General features: G+C 38.3%; 1 protein-coding gene across 4 annotated transcripts in view; it reads left to right on the forward strand.

Annotated features, from left to right (window-relative positions):
- Nucleotides 1–13,220, forward strand: part of LOC131035242 (uncharacterized) — a 71,119-nt gene extending 57,899 nt beyond the window's left edge. For all 4 annotated transcript variants that reach the window (XM_059221405.1, XM_057966908.2, XM_057966910.2 and 1 more), the window contains 3 exons: nucleotides 9,237–11,690; nucleotides 11,823–12,018; nucleotides 12,173–13,220. In XM_059221405.1, coding sequence (XP_059077388.1) covers nucleotides 9,237–11,690; nucleotides 11,823–12,018; nucleotides 12,173–12,960 — 3,438 coding nt within the window. In that variant the 3' untranslated portion in view covers nucleotides 12,961–13,220. The remainder of the gene's footprint in view (nucleotides 1–9,236; nucleotides 11,691–11,822; nucleotides 12,019–12,172) is intronic.
- Nucleotides 13,221–20,081: the final 6,861 nt, after the last annotated feature.

Genomic DNA, 20,081 nt, shown 5'->3' on the forward strand with positions numbered 1-20,081 from the left:
CTCATTCTTATTTACTTGACAAACAGGACATTCCTAGATGTAGCGTTGTACTTCTCCCTTCAACCCTTTCCAAGAAAACCTTTCTCGGATCTGCCTATATGTCTTGAAAAACCCTTGGTGACCAGCAACCGGAATATCATGAAAAGTCAGAAGAATCTTCTTCTTCAATTTAGAATCGGACACCAAAAAGATCCTTCCCTTGTAATGGATCAATCCCTCAACCACCTTGTACCTTTCATCATGAAAAGTACCTTCAAGAATGCTGGTTGCAAACTGATTTTTGGCATAATCAGCAAGCAACAAATCTCTCCAATCTGCAGTAAGCTCACACAATGAGCTAAGATGAGGTCTTCTAGACAGAGCATCGGCCACGATATTATTTTTCCCTTTGACATATTCAATGTCAAAGTCATAGGCTTGAAGCTTACTTACCCATTTCTGTTGCCTCTCATTTAGATCTTTCTGATGCATGAAATGCTTGAGGCTATTGTGGTCAGTTTTCACCACGAATTTGTTCCCCACCAAATACTGCCTGAACTTGGCTAATGCATGCATAATGGCAAGCATTTCTTTGTCATAAATCGAGTATGTCCTTTCTACACCCCGTAATTTTCTACTCTCAAACACGATAGGGTGTTTGTCTTGCATCAGGACAGCCCCCACTCCTTCACCTGATGCATCACACTGCAGCTCAAATGGTTTGGAGAAATCAGGAATGGCTAAAACTGGACACGAGCTCATTATCTTCTTAAATTTGTCAAACACCACTTGAGCCTTTTCGGACCAAACAAAGGCCCCCTTTTTGGTGAGATCAGTAAGGGGAGCTGCATTTTGTGAATACCCCTTAACAAATCTCCGATAAAACCCACACAGACCTAAAAACCCTTTCAATTGAGTCAAATTCTCAGGGGGTGGCCAATCCATGACTGCTTTTATCTTTTCCGGGTCCACCTTCACTCCTTCAGCACTGATTATGTGACCTAGGTACAATAACTTCTCCATTCCAAATTCACATTTGGAAGCTTTAGTGAACAAACTCTCAGACTCCAGGATATTAAGCACTCCTTCCAAGTGCTTGAGATGATCATCCCAAGTCTTGCTGTAAATCAGAATGTCATCAAAAAATATCAATACAAATTTCCTTAGCTGATTCTGAAAAACACGGTTCATGCAAGACTGAAAGGTGGCCGGAGCATTAGTCAACCCAAAGGGCATGACTAGGAATTCAAAATGACCATAGTGGCATCTGAAAGCTGTCTTCTCAACGTCAGACCCCCTCATCCGAATCTGATGGTAGCCCGACCTCAGATCGATCTTCGAGAAGAACTTGGCCCCATGTAACTCATCAATAAGTTCATCAATTCTGGGAATGGGGTATCTATTTTTGATGGTGCTTTGATTCAAAGCACGATAGTCCACGCACATGCGCATGGTCCCATCCTTCTTCTTCACCAAAACCATTGCAGAAGCGAAGGGGCTCTTGCTTGGGCGAATGAAACCCATCTCCAAGAGTTCTTGAATATTCCTCTCTATTTCATCTTTCTGCCTCTTCGGATACCGATATGGAGTTGTGATCACCGGTTTAGCTCCTTCCTTGAGCTCTATAATGTGTTCTGAACCCCGTTCAGGTGGAGGTCCAGGAGGCAAGTCGGCAAAAACCGCACTTTTCTTTGTGAGAAGAGACTGGATGTCAGGAGGTTGGTCACGTTTAGTCTCAACAGGACTAGCAGGGAGGATTATACATTCAGCAATCCACTCAGCTTGATCGTGACGGATCAGTCTTGCCATTCTCTTGAATGACACAACTCGCGGACCTCCATTAGACATTCCTCTTAGAACTATCTTCTTCCCATCTGATTGAAACTTCAACTCCATAGTCTGCAGATTCAAGGAAATCTCCCCAAGAGAACGCAACCATTGAATACCAAGGACAGCATCAGTATCCCCAATGTGTACTACGTAGAAGTCATCCTTGACTTCGTAGTTTCCCAACTGCATGGTCATGTTTGAAATCTTCTTGGTGCAAGAGATATGGAATCCATCGGCAACCATGACCTTAAACCCTTCAAACTCTTCAGTTTGCAGCCCCTTCTTGGCTACCACAACTTCATTAATGAAGTTATGTGTTGCTCCAGTGTCGATCAAGGCTACAATTCGCTGCCCTTTGATCATCCCACGAACCTTGAATGATTCGTTTCTTTGAAAACTAGAGAGTTGGGCCAAGACTCCCCCACACTCCCTTTCATCTCCAGATTCTTCTGGGGCTCTATCTCCTTCACTTTCTTCAAAATCAGATTGCTGGTCGGAAAATTCAGAACCACTCTCACCAGCAGAATAATATTCAATCTGATTGAACTTAACCCCCTTTTGGCAAACATGATCTGGTGACCATTTTTCCCTACACCGGAAACATAACCCCTTTCTTCTGAGTTCATTCAGGGTTTCTGGATCCAACCGGGTGACATTGGGATTGCGGTTCTTGAACTCTTGGTGTTGAGGTCTCAAGGGCGGTCTATGCTGAGGCCTTTTTCCCTTATCCCTTTTCTGAAAGGGGGAATTTGACTGAAATTTGGCCTTAGGAGCGGCCCACTCCATATTTCTTGCTTTTTTCATGGCCTCTTGCAATGATGGGGGATCGAAGGCTTTTATCCACCCCTTGAGAGGTTCTGTCAACCCTTCACTGAAAAGAATCACCAACCTCCTTTCCGTGATTCCTGTCACCATGACTGAGAGCCGTTGAAATTCTGCAATGTAGGCATCGACTGTGCCATACTGTCTTAGTTGTGCAAGTTCTCTAAAGTGGATTTCAGGATCCTTCTTCTCAAATCTCTCAATGAGCCTAGTGGTGAACTCATCATATGCTGTGATAGACCTATGACCCAAGGTGATGAGGCCATGGTACCACCACTCGTGCGCCACCCCATCAAGGTGTAGCGTAGCGAACTTGATCGCTTCTTCTTCTGCCATTGGTCGGAGAGCTAGATAGTTATCCAGCTTTTGAATCCAAGCTCGGGCTGAATTGGAATCACTCCCGTCAAAGTGGGGAAGTGTAACTTTGTTGACAGCTTGGTACAAGTCTCCTTGATTTAATGGTCTCCTCTGATCATGATATCTCCCTTGTCCTTTGTTTTTCCTTTTATGATCCATGAAATCATTATAGGACATATCCATTTTGATGTCGTCAGGTAGAGAATCATACTCTGCTCGACCGAGTCTCAACTGCTCCACAAAGGAAGCATTCTCCTCGGGATCAGGCTGATTAATTACGGGTGCCAGAAAGGTGGGTTTAAAGGGTCTGGAAGAAATGTTGGTATTATTAGGCACTATCCGGCCTACATGCTCATCATGCGGTTTGGAAGCACTATACTCTCCTCTATGGCCTGTGTTATTTTGAGGAGTGGTGTTCTGACCCATTTTTCCCATCATGAGGGAGACCATGTCCATCAAAGCATCCATCTTTCTTTCAAACCTCTTCCCGGGACTCAGAGATCTTTCCCTTTCCTTTCCGCTATCTTCTCTGTTGTGGGTGTGCCTCTCATTACCCCCAACTGATCTCTCACCCTCTGCCATATCAGATTCCTGAGAAGACTCCCAGTGAGCCCACAAGACTTCTGAGGCTGTTTGACCCTCAGGAGGCTGATGAAACTGAAATTGTTTCCCAACCTTCTTATCTTCTCTTGCCCAATATCGTTTTTCTCTGTCACTCATAGACAAGTTGCTCACAGGATGGCAGAATCTTGGCTCTGATACCACTGAAATATCCCTAGCCAATTTTTTTTTTAAACTTTAAAACAAGTTGGATTGAAATAACTTAGATGATTGTACGTTTAAGTTAGAATATAATTCCATGTGCTGAAACAACTCTACCCAGAATGCGCCGTGGATGGCGAGCATTGGTCAGAGGATCTTAAAAACAGTTGCTCATGCAGAAAAACTCTAACCAGCATGGCGCCGAGATGGCGAGCATTGGTCAGAGGATCTTAAAAACAGTTGCTTATGCAGAAAACTCTAATGCTTGTTTGATTAGAGATGCAGAAACTGAAAACACTCAACACCCGGAATGTGCTTTCCGACCCAAGAAGGGAGAGTAGCTACCATAGGGTGGAGGATAAACTGTTACAACAACTTTAATTGAAATTGAGAATTACAACCAGAATTGAGCAAGAAATCAAGACTGCCAGTACTACTGTCAGTTTTACAAAATGCGTATTCCTCTGCTAATATCTTGTGACATTTTTAAAGGATCAGCATTACATTATGAAGAACCATTCTGATTGTAGATAGAAATTCCAAGCCCAAATGCTTCAAGAATCAAAATACTGGATTCCAGGTTCCTGTTACAAATCTGCACATTCAATGAATAAAACAGTAGTCTATGGGACTACTTCACATGCTCATATTCTTCACGTGTGACCCCCAATTGACCAGAAAGCAAATGCAATCAACCTTAACAATGGAGATGCCTAAGACATGTCAAGGAAACAAGACCCAAACCCATGCATTAAATCAGTACGAATTCCAATGCACCCCAAATGGTACGGCCCAGCTGAATAGTACGATTGCTCTTAAAAAACAATGCAAACTCCAAAAATTCCACAAACTTGGAAAATGCAACGCCTAGGTCTAGCAAAGACAATGGGTTGATACCCAGAACAATATTTTTGGTATTTTATGATTTATGAATGAAAACATGGATTCGCTATGTCCTGAATGCAGTAAACTGAAAACACTAACATGCCTAAGAACTAACAATGCAATACACTGAGGACAATAAGCTAAATAAATGCAACACATAAAGAGATTAAATCACCACTAGTTGTTGTCTTTCAAACAAGAAGCGATGCCTGTGCTAGAAGGCCTTCATTCCTTGAAGCAAATCCCAGAGCTAGACGGCAGCCAGACAAAATTCTGCAAAAAGATCCCTCCATGATGCACAAGACTCCAATATATAGATTCCTTGGACTCCACGAAACCCTAAATGCAACTTCACCTCAAACCCTAATCTCACCTTCAACATAGCGTCCCATCTTTCCTAGCGCCAAAAGTCAAGGTATATAATAAAGTCTTCACCTTGGTAAGTCACGCCTTGGTTTTGACTTTGGCTTAGGACAAAAAAAAATATTAAATATACTCCATGAAGGCGCCACCCTTAGAAACCCCCTTTTAAGTTGTCATTAAGTCATTTGACTAGGCCAAGGGGTAAAATAACATTATAATTATAATGTTATTTTAAAATTGAAATTACTTGACTTCTCAACCTTGCATTCTGGAGCTCGAATCTGTCTACGCCCTTTTGAGTCGACTGAACAAGAAAAGGAGATTGCCTGATGCCACCTGGATACTGCCAAAAATAGAACTTACTAAAAATAGTAAATTCTAAGAATTGCCTCGAAAGCAGAGATGAATATACCGTTGCGAAGCTCTCTGAGCAACCAGAAAGAAACCGCCAAGGAAACCACCCAAAATGAACAATGTCCTCCTCAAAAATAGGAAACCCTAATTATTCCTTCCGACTGGCCTCCGAGTTTCCAAACAAAAGACCAACGGTCGCAGAGAAAATCAGGTCCAAGAAGGGGACATTACAAGCAAACTCATCTGGATGCGGATCCTGAGATTCCTGAGGAAAACCGGGTGGTGTAATGTCATGTCTGGGAGACCCCACAACTACAAAGTCATCTTAATGCCTCCCATCAAGTGGAGCTAATAGAAGATGAACACCCATATCTGTAGCCTTCGAAGGTTGATCCTCAAGGCTCAAAATAGGAGAAGGCTGAAAGGCCCTTGTTTTTCATCGAATTCCACAACTCGACTGAATATGAGACGATCAGTGTCAACATCAATCAGCCGATAAGCCTTGTGAGTGTCACTATAGCCTGTGAACATCAATTTCTGGCTCTTGGAATCCAGCTTCGTGCGCTTGGCATCTAGAACCCAAACATAAGTAGTAGAGCCAAAAACCTTCAGATGACTGATTTTGGGCTTTCTTCCAAACCAGGCTTCCTCTGGGGTCATCTTCTTAATGGTTTGTGTGGGAGACCGGTTTAGAAGATAAACAGCAGTGTAGACTACTTTCACCCAAAATTTCTTTGGAACATTTCTATGCTCCAACATAGACCAAGCCACCTCACTAATTGTACAGTTCCTACACTCAACAAAACCATTCTGCTAAGGGGTGTAAGGTGTGGTAAGCTAATGCTTAATGCCATATGATGCACAAAAGTTGGAGAAATCAATAGAACAAAATTCCCTTCCATTGTCAGACCAAAGAGTAACTATCTGACAACTAGACTCTTTTTCCACTAAGGCCTTAAACTTCTGAAACATGTTGAACACCTCTAATTTGTGCTTAAGAAAATACACCCACATTTTCCTGCTGAAATCATCAACTAATAGTAGAAAATACTTGCTTCCAATAATTGATGGAGTGTTCATCGAGCCACAGATATTTGCATGAACCAACTGTAAGACCTTGGATGCTCTCCAAGCATCGCCATCTAAACACGGAATTTGATGTTGCTTTCCAGCCTGACAAGCTCTGCAAACTCAATGATTTTGAGTCTGAATCTCAGGTAATCCAACAACTAGACCCTCCCAAACTAACTAAGAGAGATAGTGAATATTTAGGTGCCCCCGCTGATGCCAGAGATCCTCAAAGCCAATAGCAACTGTAGTGCAAGACTCCCTATCAACAATGTTGCACTTGTGTGAATTGAAGATGACATCCAATTGTGGAGAATTCTACATAATTTGATTGACTGACAGTAGATTGAGCTCCATACTTGGGACAAAGTATATTTGAGAAATATCAAATCTCTCCCTCCAAAAGAAATCTGAACATTGCCCTTGCCGACAACAGTATACTCTTCGCCTCCTCCAAATTCTACTGAATATGTGAAAGGCGTGTACTCTGTAAACGAATCTCGACGATGTGTGAAATGCCAAGAGGCACCAGAATCAATGTACCAGGCAGATGATTTCTCTTGATTGGATGGGTGTGTGCTCACAAACACATAGAAGGCAGACTCCTGATCAAAATGCGTCGCAGCTTGGGCCTTTTGCTAAGACCCTCCCGATCGAGATTGCTCGGACACCAACTGTTTCTTGCAATCTTTTTTCATGTGGCCAAACTTGTGACAGTAGTTGCATTGGACACTTTTCTTCTTGGAAGACTCTTGAGATTGACCTTGTGTTTTTTGTTGGGAGGCCTGAGGTTTGCCTTTACTTTTATCCGAGGCTTTGGTTGTGAAGGCCTATTCAAGGGAGGACGAACTAGCACTGCTTCCAAACTATTGCTTCCATCTATCCTACTACAGAAGCTTGTTGAAGAGATTAGGAAACTTCAGATCAACATTAGTAGAGGTGATATTGAGCATCTCAATGAAATGATCGTAGGATTGGGGCAGGCTTTTCAGCATGATCACTACCATATCCTCTTCCACCATGTTACGGCCAATAGCCTCCAATTGGTCACAGATGTCCTTGATCTTTGTAAGATGTACCTAGAGAGATGTCTTCTCATCCATCGTGATAGAAAATAGCTTATTCTTCAAAAAGAAAGCTTGACTCTTGTCGGATGTTTCATGAAGGTCCTTCAATAGGTCCCAGATATCTTTAGTTATTTTTTCGGATGGCACCTGAGGGAATTGATCATCTGTGACAGATAATTTGATGAGCATGACAGCCTCCCGATTTTGCTCATCAAATTTTTCTTGGTCTTTACCCACCACTTCGGGACAAGTAGTCTTGCCCAGAACAACCTGATCAAGGCAACAATACTCGAAAATGGTCATCATGCGTTGTTTGTAGGTGTTGTAGTTGCGGCCGTTGAACTTCTAGTCGTGCTCCGACATTATGTTGGTCAAAGATGCCATCACGAAAATAGAGGTCAACACTGTGAAGGCACAAAAACTGAGGCAGAAGTTGTCGATCAGCTGGCACAGTTCCCAAAACATGTTGAAAACCATGAATCCCAATGCATGAATTTGGAGGCACAACACCCATTGATAGGTCGGACACCCTAGGCTATCAAAACCGAGGTTGTAAAAGAGTGTTGGATTAGAACAGAGAAAACCCACGATTTTGAAAACTTCAGTGTTGCTGGCACAAACCCTAGGCGCTACTGGATAATAAAAAACCGGCGAGAAATACACAGAGAATTCATGTGGCTAAAAAAATAACCATGGAACTTGCAGACGAATCCTAGGCGAGGTCGCATGGGCAGAACGAGCACAGAAGAAAAACAAGAAAACCGCAGAAAAAAATCGCTAATGAAAAAACAAGTAACAAGAAACCAGTCACGGGAAAATCGTGCAAGGAAAAAAACATGTTGCCACTGTGAAACTCACGGGCAGAAGGATGGTCACGCAGGTAGAAGGCAAATTGCGCAGTCGCGAAAGCACAGGCACATGAAAAACAGAAAACCACAACCCGCGCGATTAAAAATTGCGAATTACAGACTTAAAAAAAACACCACGATCTGCCTTTGAATTTCGAAAATCAAACCCTAATAATTTTGAAAAATTCTTAGAAGACAAGAAAAATTTCAACACTCTGATACCATGAAAAATTAATTGGACGATTTTATTCAACTAGAGAGCCGTATAAATAGGTGATTACAAACGGAGATGTTTCTAAAAAAGAAACCACTTCCAAAAATAGAAGTAAAAAATAGAAAACTAAATAAAACAAAAAATTACAATAATGACCATTAAAATAATAATTAAATATTCTAATATCATGAGCCTCTCTTATTTTCAGTAAATTTATCTCTAATGTGGCCAATCTTTCTTTTTATCATTCGATTTGGCCTTGTTTGGAAAAATTCAAACCAGGGAAGATGTGTGGCTAATGTTTTTCAAATGACATAATCTGCAAAAGGTTCTGGTTGAAATCGATTTATACCCTTGAAACATGGTTAAAGTATTTATTTATAAATGTGACTGAAATTCTTATATAAAATAAAAATGCAATTTCAAAGGTAACAGTTGCCCAGTAAAAATGTTAAAAAGATGAAGACACATTAATGTCAAAGCTCAGGGTCCATATTCAAGGGGCATATAACAGATCACAACCACGCATTTTCCACATACATTTTATGTCACACCCATCAAGCTACACTGACCTTTCTGGGAACTTTAAAATGCCCAGAATAACTTTCATTGTATCATCATATGTTTATTTTTCCTGGGATTGATTTTGGTAAATTGTGTTAACTTTAGCTTATTTTTAATGTTCAGTATGCATATGAAATGAAGAAGATACCAAGTACAAGGAAGAAAACAAGTGGCATGCCAATCAAGACTCTGATAGCCCAAGAAATGTTGAAGGAGACAGATTCAAAACGACGAACACCTAGTGTTGTAGCGCGTCTGATGGGATTAGATGCAATGCCAGGTGAATCTGTGTCAGCACAACATATAAAATCAGCAGAGATCCATCCACAGAAAAAGATATTTGGTAAGCAGCAGCAAGAAGCTAAATCATCCCATGATGTTCATTTTTTCCAAAGGAAGTCAAAAGGTAAAGCATCTAAACCTCCACAAGAACAATGTCTACCAAATCCTAGCCAAGATGAAATGGATAATCATTATCAGAGGACATCTTTAGGGACTCGTCCATTTCGAGATCATCCTCAGGAACATCAGCTACAAGAGTTTAAGAAACAATTTGCAGCCTGGCAAGCCTCAAAGTTTCAGGACCATTCAACACCTCGCCAGCCTGATGAAATCAACAGAAAACTATCTGAGAAACAAGCACTTTTACATGAAAAGCTGAATGAGGCCAAGATGGCTCTTGTACGTGATAAGTTTATTGATGCTAAGCGCCTTGCAACTGATGAGAAGCTTCAACAATCTAAAGAGTTTCTGGATGCACTTGAAGTTTTGCAATTAAACAAGGACATGTTCCTGAAGTTTCTTCAGGACCCAAATTCTTTGTTTGCAAAGAATACTCAGAATATTCAGTCTAATTTAGGAACTGAAGAAGAACAGTTACCAAAAATGAAGTCATTAAGCCCAGCAAAAAGACGTGAAATGTGGAGAGAAAAGGATCACAGACACACAAAAATTTCCAAAGAAGGGAATAAAAATGAGAAAAGACTTCAGAGGCAAAAGGGCCACAAATTTTTTTCAGAAAGAGAAGATGTTCAGCACGTAAGAACCTTGTCCCCCGACATATCATTGCCAGTGTGTACCATGCATGAACAAAAAGACAATTACCCTTCAATGTCTTCAGACAGTAAGAAAAATTCTTCTTCCTTGCCAACAAGAATAGTCGTCTTAAAGCCTGGTCCAGGGAGGCCTCACAATTACAGGATGATTCCATCCCCAAGCTGCTCTCCACATTCTCAAACTGAGCTTCAGGATTCAGAAGTGAGGGAAACACGTACCACTCAAGATTTTCTTCAAGAAGTGAGGGAAAGGCTTAAATTAAGTTTTGCAGAGAAGAAGAAAGATGATTCTAGGATTATCGAGGAAGGTGTGCAGGATCAACTTTGTAATGGACATAAGGATCCAAGGCATATTGCTCAACAGATTGCAAGGCAAGTCAGGGAAAGTGTGACACGAGATTTGGGAAATGATATGTCTCAAGTGGGGGATATTTCAATGTTGTCTAGCTTTACTGGAAAGAAAAGTTTACCAAGTAGATCAACAAATACAACCAGAGATGCAGACATTGGCAGTTGTACAGAAATTTCCGTGTCAGATGCCATCCATTCATGGGAGCATGCAAACAGGTCTAATCCACCTGTGTCATCTTCCATTAGCAAGCCTTCTGATTTGCCTAAATATGAAAACAACGAACCAAGGAAGACTATGCCTGGAAGGCGAAGAACTACACAGTGGGAGGAAGAAGAGCAGAAATTAAGACAGCAGCAATTAAGACAAATATCATATACATTAGGGCAAGTGCTTTCTATTCCTGGAAACAAGAAACATGTGTCCCAGGCAAACAGACACCAGCAAAATAATAGAGGCAGTGCTGGTGATGCTGAAAGTGACATATCATGTTGTGATATGCATGAATCAGGAAGCAAATTTAAAAAGTCAATTAAGCAGGAAATTGATGCCAAGCAGGAAGGTTTTTCAGCTGATATCAATGTAAATGATTACAAGGGTGCTTCACCATGGAGTCCAGCAGCCAAAAATTTTGAGAGCATAAATAGTGAGGGGCAAAATAATGCATCTTGTGTGAACCCCAGCAGTACCAATGAAATTGGTCCTGATAGACCTGGTAACAGCCTTCCTGCTGAATCAATCAAATTTAGGGTTGAAAAATCTAGCTTCAAGGGAAAAGTTTCAAATTTGAAAGATAGCTTGCTGAGAGGGCGAAAGTCAAGTAGCAAGAAAATGAATTGTGCAGACACTGGGCAACCAAATAATTGCATTGAAACTCATCCAAATAATGGGTGTGATCTACATCATGAAGCACCTTCCAATTCAAATAGACTTGAAACATCAGATGATTTACATGTTCTATGCCCACAGGAAATTTGTATGCCATCAGTAGATTGTCATTATGCTGATGTGGCAACTAAACTACTAGAGAGTTCTCCATGCAGCACACACAGAACCTTGACCAAAGATGATAAAGGTTCTGAACAATGTCTTATGGATACATTAAATTTGATATCTGCTTCAGCAAAGGACAAAAATATGTTGTCTGGGACTGAAATTGAATGTGCTGTCAAGGTAACCTTGACTGCCCTCTTTTGTTTTGAATAGATACTCTGCACACATTCATGCATGTAGTTTGTGACTGGTCCTTAAACTATTAAAAATGCTCTTTTCTCTTTGAATGATCTAATTGCTATGGATTTACAGGAAAATTTACCTGGAGACGATGTACAGATTACTCCATCTTGTAGACAAATGGAGGACCCGCCTCTTGGTGAAACCAACACTTCAGAAAACATTGAGAAAGTTGAACATCCAAGTCCTGTATCAGTTCTGGAGTTGCCTTTCCAAGAACAATCTCCCAGCCTTAACGGGTTTGAGAAAATAAGTTCAAATCTTCAAGGTAGGCAAATGAAAACATTACTTTTATTGTATAGTGATTGCCTTGGATATTGAGTTAACTGTAGTTCACATGTTCCATTGTTATTGATTTTGAAGAGTTACAGTGGATGACTAATAATTCTTTGTCAATTCTGGTGTTCATTTTTACTATGTAGAATTGCGGTTACGTCTTCGCCTTCTTAAGTTTGATGACTCTGAAAAAATCCATCATGAATCAGAGAACCTTTCACAAGGGGAGACCACAGTGTTGGAGGACCGTGATATTGAAGTAGCTGGCACTGATAGTGAAAATACCTGTACATCATCATCTGAGACAGAGCATTCACCTGCCCCAGGATTTCCATTTCCTGAAATTGAGAATGTGGATATTATATCTATGATGATAAAGCATATTCCATGTCCAGAAACACAAAGTGCTGATCTACTGTATGTTATAAATGCACTTGTTGCTTCTGGTTTCAGTGGCAACGCTGATACAGTTTTTTCACAGTGGCATTCACCAAGTAATCCGATGGATCCCTCTTTATACAAAAAATTACAAGGTAATGAACATGGAAAATCAGATTCTGTTTGTGAGATGGAGTCTTATAGAAGTGAGTCAGAGGAGAAACTCCTTTTTGATTGCATAAATGAAGTGCTATTGGAAATACTTGGGCCATTCTTTAACCCACGCCCTTGGGTGAAGCTAACAAAATGGAAGTATCAACAGCATATGCCTGTTGGTAATCAGCTTTTGGAAGAGACATGGCTAAAGCTTTCATATTACCTTTACCAACAATCAGATATGGAGTATACACTAGATAACATTGTAGGAAAAGATCTTGACAGAGACAACAGGTGGCTGGAGCTGCAAGATGATGTTGAAATGGTAGGAGTTGAACTGGATAAAATGATATTTGACAATTTGATTGAGGAAGTTTGCTGTGATCTACTCTCTACATGAGGAGCATCTTACATCTAGAGCTTGTAAAGTAATAGTAATTTTCTTCATTTTTGTGAATTTGATAGAGATCTATTTGCTGAGGTCGATGACCTCAGCCATTGGCAAGCGCATGATACAGAGATCTTATTTTGTATCAAGTCTTGGCAATATTGTGTCTTGTTCTCATGGCGTAGAAAAATTTATTGTATGGGAATAGGGCACAGAACGGATATTATCTTTACCTATAATTAATTGCATATAAAATTATATATTATTATTAAGTTCTTTCTGTTACCTCCTCTCTGCAAGATGTCAGATCCATGGATAGGATCAAATGTAAATTATATTCTTAAGATTATCCAGTTATACAAAGAAAATACATTTATTTGAAAGGATTTCTGAATGGCAGAAAATAGATTTCTTTGAAAGGATTTGCTTTCACATATTGTAAAATAATTTAATCAAACCGTTTACATATTTAAATTCCTCTAAATATCAGTAGGGTGTAGTACTCTACAATCATGAAGGTTTGACATCCTTGCTAAAAATCATGCTATAATTGATCCGAGTCTCATTTTAGTAAATATATTAGAAGGATAAAGCTATTGTGGATCGGACAGGTTTTATGAACCATATGGTCCTTTCCATTTTAAAATAATTTGCTTCTCCATGTATGTGTTACATTCTCAGTGTTTCTTGCAACTGTATTGCACCTAGGGTGATGTGTTGTGATGGCCATTTGTGCCTTTTAGGGTTCTTCATTGGGAGGTTCTGATCACTGACTATTAGAATATGTTAAGATTCCTTTGTGAGGATTTACCCCACATACTTTACACCTCACAGTTCACATCCCAGGTGAAATATAAAATGAGGTTGTATGCATAGTTTAAGTGTTGATGTATAATTTATCAATGAAATTAACAGTACGCACTGTATCCACAATTTTAAATTTGGTGTCTATTGCCTTTCATCTTTTTTTCTTGTACTATACAATTGTATTATAATTTCTAATATGGTATCAAAGGTTTGGGTTCTTGTCAGAAGATAGTGGCTGTGTTCAGTGTTATTCTTTAGCATGGTGCATTCACAGTGATACTCTAAGGGTGAAGTTTTTTGGTGAGTTTGTTTGAAGTCAGGTCATTTTGCTTTATCAGGGCATTGCAATGTTGTACGCATTTGTTTGCATATATGTGTCTAAGGGTAATAGGGGTGTGGCATTTTTATCTCATATAGATTTGGCATTTGTTTTTGGATCATGTGCACACTAGTGTGTGTTCTGCATTTACTCGTTGCATTGTGTTTGAAGAAGAAAAGATAACAAGGGTTGCAGATTTCCAGTAGAAGATCCAAGATGCAGAAGGAAAAGGAGATGTAGTAGGCACGGTGTTTTGGACTTTGCATGCTTATATTTTGGTGGTTATCCATGGGTCCCATAGGCTGTTTGGCCTCGTGGACATTATTAAAAACATTCATTCATTCAATCACATACAGATCGGTGGTATTTATAAATAGGCTCACGAGATATCTAAGACTTTGGAATAATGTTTGTTAATTAAGCATCCAACTCTTAAGTTTAGAAAATGCATGTACAAAAGGTTTCTTGCACATAAAGCAATGTAATAACTATGTTTAGGAAAAGGGTGTGCATAAATTTGCTTGTATGTGGAACAAAATGCTCTAAAAATAAAGATTAAAACCAATTATTGTAAACATAGGAGGGTTCATCCATATAAGTATGCCATCTATTCACTCTAGGACATATAGTGAAGTAAGATAAATAGTCCATATTTAGTAATACGTTTAGGCAAACAAAGTAGGTAAGGAGAGGGTTTAAGTTTCCCCCTTGGGCAGGGGTGGCTTGTGTGTCCGTAACCATTGTTGTGATGTGAATAAGAAGCTTAAAGTGTATTCTTATTGCTATTGCACATAAGTGATTTATACGAGCCCTTGTTCTTGTAGATTAGCACTCAAATTAGAAATAAAAATCAAGTAAAGTAGAAGATGAAGTTGAAAACCTCCGGAAAGACAAGTAGCTAAATGAATAGCACTAATAATATTATTTGTTGATAAAAAAATAAGCTGCAAAATGTCTATCTACCATTTCTTTATTCGAGAAAGAAAAAAGGTTTCATGTGTATAGCCCAATCAAAGGTGTTGGTCTAAAATAACTCTTCTAATTCGATTGTTCATAGAGCTTAAATGATGGTGACCGTTGTTCCCCAAAACAAACAAATTTAACTAATACTATTATTAGAAAAACAACCTCCTCTAAATCCTCAGCTAAACTAACAATACAAGAAAGAGACAGTCCTTGATTAGTTGGTGCATCATTCACCTTGTGTTTTTAAGATTGTGAACCTTCTAGTTTAGAATTGATTTTACCTAAGATTTGTCTCAATGAAAACCTAAACAAGAAGAAGACACAAGAGACCATTTGTTAGGCAGAAACTAAACTGACTCCAAAACAACACAATTGTGCATCGTGTTATTGACTGCTTGGAAAATCACAGTCGTAGCTTGCACAATGAACGGTGTGTAATGTGTGACTAACTTTCGTGTCATTGACTTTCCATGGTACATTAGTCCATTTTTGGAGCCAGAATAGTTGTGTCCCATTTGTTATTTTTTTTTTTGGGTGATCAAGGTTGCCTTAGTTTAGGATGCTTTTGCATCAAGCATCTTAGGTAAGAGTTTGTGAGTAAAGAGCTCACATATGTGGGCTTAGATGTAAAATTATCATTTTTAGCCAAAGAATAAAAGCATTGTGTGCTCTTCCACCATTTTAGGTACCTTTGCAACTGTTGACTTAATTTTTTCCTTTACTTCTAACCCTTTGTCCAACCATAATTTTCCTTCCACTTGGCTCTAATTACTTTTATCTTTCCCTTGCCCATCACTTTAGCTCATTTGTCCACCTCCAAATTATTCTATTTCTATTTTTCGAAGTTCTTGTAGGCTAAGACCCACACATACCTATTCTTCTCCACTAAAATATATTATGACTTTTTTAATAATTTGTCCAATCTTTTGTTAGACTTATAAACCATTCATCTAAGGCAAATACAACCCCTCTCCTTTGCTTTCATCGAATATGAGATTTCAAAGCATTCATTTAGTTGCTCCTCTATTGTGTTCTCTAAGGTCAATATTAACTCATTTTCTCACTTATCAAACATGAGGCCTTTAAATTTCTATATCATTGTTGTTGCTTCATCTCTAATGTGGACTACTTTCATAGTTGTAATATATTTGGCAACTTCTAGTGATAGGCTATATTTTTCTTCATTGTAGTATTTTTAATATTTTTCTCTTCCATGATAATCATCAATACTTACCCCTTCTTCAAAGTAACACAACTCAACATCTTCATCTCATTCATTATCTTCATCTTCTTCATGTTTTGTTTTGGCTGATGCAAATTTACCTTTCTTCACAACTTCATTGGGAACAAAGGCTTAAGTATTAATTGTTTTCCCTCTCTCTCTAACTCCTTGCAAAGCACATTTTAAGCCCTTCCATCCACTAGTGATTCTACATGTTTTGTGTGTGGGATGGTGGGGGTGAAGGACGAGGAAACAATTGTCTACTATAGAATGTGCTTATTGTCATTTAAGCTTTAAGAAATATTTAGATTAGAAGAGAAATTATGGGTTAATGTCTTTGGTTGGGTTATATTTATGAAGCCTTCCTTTTTTTCTATGATAGAGAAAAAGGGAAGACAGATCATTTATAACTTATTTTCTCTAACTAAATAGCATTATCAGTGTTATTCATTTAATTTCATATCCTAATAGAGTTTTCAACATCATGTTTTGCTTCGTTATTTTTAGTTTCTTGATTGAGTGTTAATCTATAGGAGTAGAGGCTTGTGTACAATAATAAAATTTAATTTGTAGGTTTACAGATCATACCTTTATAGCAAGACTCAATATTGGGTCTTTTAGAACCTTTGTGCACCTCAAGTGAAACTACTCATCCAGAGGTTACTTTTACTCCACTCAAAGTGGCAAGCCTATGTAAAAGTTACATATTGATGGCCAATATGGTCACAATGCACTATTGGTGGAAATATGACTAGCATTTAGTGTTATTATTGATACCAAATTAGGTTTTCATCTATGGAGTTGATCAAGATATTTTTGAGTTTTTCTAGCTTAAAACAATGTGTAGATGAAGTTTAAAGTGCCATATATGAATTTTGGGCAAAGAGATTTTTGCCTAAAAGATTAATGTTATTCAAAAATTTATTTGTACACTTGAAGGATTTTTGTTTTGACTCCTATTATTGGATTGCACAAACACCTAGATAATCCTAAGGTACACACATGTCATCATAGAACACTTTACATAACACACATGCAAAAATAAAAGCATCATAGGTAAAAAAAATCTTGCTAGTGTTATTGGAGGACAAATATTAAAGTGCACATGTGAATAATATGCATCAAACTAAAATTGATGCACTCAAATGAAAAGTAGGATCTAGATTTACAAAAACCATTATCTTTTAGCTTTATTGGTCATGCATGAGTGTTCTAATAGTTAAATAATACTTAGATAAGTTCTATTGTGTTTGATGCATAGTGAATGATGAACTTTAAGTTCTTTTGAATTTAAAAGCAAGTAAAGTGGTGGTTAAAAGGATGATGCATGAGACAAAGATTATAGATGTGTGTATGAACTTTTTGTGGCACCATGAACAAACATTGAGTGGACATTGGCTACACATAAACCTCAAGCATACTCTTCTAGTAACACAATAATTAAAATTATTATGCACATAATTATTTTGAGGATCTAAGCTATATGTAGACACCTAAATTTGCCTCTACCTAACAATGCCTAATTTCACCCCATCCTAAGCCATTAATTAAATAAATATTTTTTATTTATTTAATTAATCCATCATCTATATCCCCATTCTATCCCAGCCTTTAAATGAAATAAATATTTATTAATTTAATTTAATCCTTCACTTTATCACATCAGTAAAATAAATGTTTATAATTATTTAAATAATTGCTCATTCACCTTTATCTCTTTATCCGTGTTCATTCAATCCTAGCCATCCAACTTGTTCACATGGATAATAATCTAAAATCACCATTGTGTAACAAGTGTCCCCTTCACATGTATAACTAAGTCGTGTCCACATTCATTGAACCTAGACACCTACCCAAAAGTAATCCTATCAATTAACATAAAGATGTTTCCCTAATGTTAATCCTAAACCTATACCTTATCCATCATGTGACACTTGTCACATGACTACATCTTTGAGCCAAACCCAATCTTAGTTATCCATCTTCAATAAACCCTAGCCCTTGATTTTGCCTATTGAGAAATCTATAACTAGATGTCCTCGTCCTTCATCATTTACATATTATGCTATCTAGAGAATCAATCAAGTTCACACTATCATTTTGTCTTCATATTTCAAGCTCATCTAGGAGGACGGAGATAGTTTGATGTATACATTTGATCTATTGCATTTCTTATGTTGTTTGCTTCTATCTTCATTTTTTGGCACACCTAATGGGACCAACATCCCTATTCTAACCTTTTTGATTTAGTTTTGTGAAGCTTTTTATTAAAAATTCTATTTTTGGGACTTAGACTATGTTTCACCACCTATGTTACATAAAGTGGTTCCTTTGTAGCAAACTAAGGTGCCTTTGTTGCCTAGAGTTGCATCTATGTTCTTAGAACTTGCACCTTTGTCACTCAAAATTGTACAAATATTATGTCTTATTGCATTGATCATTTAGGGTTTTAGCTAGGTTTTGTCAATCCTTTTTTCCTATTTTGTAGGTCTTAATTCCTCTAAAATTCTATTTTTACAAGTTGTCTAGCTTACTAGTTGCAAAATTAGGGATTTCTAGGGTTTCTAGGGTTCATCTAACCTAGGATTTTTTTTAAACTCTTTCTAACAAATTTGTGTTTGTAGGTTATTGGGGTCATATTTCTAACCTAATCTTTGAATATTTGTGTCTATCTCATTGTCTTATGATTTGTGCTTATAGGTTTTCAACGATTGCTAAGTCAAAAAAACTTTTTTCGGGCCCCTAGAACAAGGTATATCCTCAATTTCTGCAATATTTCTCAGTTTTGTGCCTATGTATTATGACTAGGCACCTGTTCTAGATATTTAAGCATCTTTGTTTGACCTTGAGGCACTTGTATCTCAAACTAAGGTGCCTATGTTCAATTTTAGTTCACAAAAAACCACTCTCTTTAAAGTGGCACATCTGTCTCATAAATTGGTGTCTCTATTGCATAAAGTGGTATCATTGTATCATAAAGTGATGCCTATATCTCAAAAAGTGGAACCTCTATTCCAATTTTCTTTTTTTAAGGTTTGGAGATTTTTTTTGTGTTAACCTTGCTTTTTTGGCTACTAATGAAGTGGTGCATCTACACTAACCAAGATCAATATCACCCAACTACTAATGATTTGTTATAGTTTTTGTTGGTACAAGACTTGTTTTTCCACTAATCTAGGCTCTAAATTTAGCATAGTTGGTCAATGAACTTGTTTTGTTGTGTATGAAAGGGTGTGTAGACATAAGTTATCTCTTTGCACTTAGGGCAATTTTTTGGAGATAACAAAATTTCACATCTTTCATATTTGTTACCCAAGGGTTGCGAGTTTGTGTGCATTCCCTCCCTTCTGCTTTGTGTGGTCTTGTGTGGTCAAAAAAACCTAGCTAATTCTTTCTCATTAGGAGGCCTACTTGAGGATTTCAACACCTCAAGGGACACCTCAACCACAATTTTTGGCAAGACATATAAAGAGAGGAGAGTGAAAGCTATACCTCAAGGTGTAGCCAACATCATTCAAGCCAAGCCACAAGAAACTAGGTTTGATGAGACATGTTTAGTGAGGAGAAAGGAGTATACCCCCCCTAATCTCAATATTATCGGATAAGCTCACTATTCATAGATACCACTAAATACCTTGATTGTAGAAGCCTTTAAGTCCTCCAATCATTATTCCAAGTGGTGTGTCACTAGGGAGGTAAATTTCTAACATTTTGGCTCCAAATGGTAAGATAGCTTCTACTTTGGGCAAGTCTAGTCCTCCAATGTAAGGGATGTAAGGCGGTACATGACCTTGTATTCCCCTAAGGGTACATGTCGTC

Source organism: Cryptomeria japonica, chromosome 5, assembly GCF_030272615.1.
Source record: "Cryptomeria japonica chromosome 5, Sugi_1.0, whole genome shotgun sequence".
NCBI classification, from domain to species: Eukaryota; Viridiplantae; Streptophyta; class Pinopsida; order Cupressales; family Cupressaceae; genus Cryptomeria; species Cryptomeria japonica.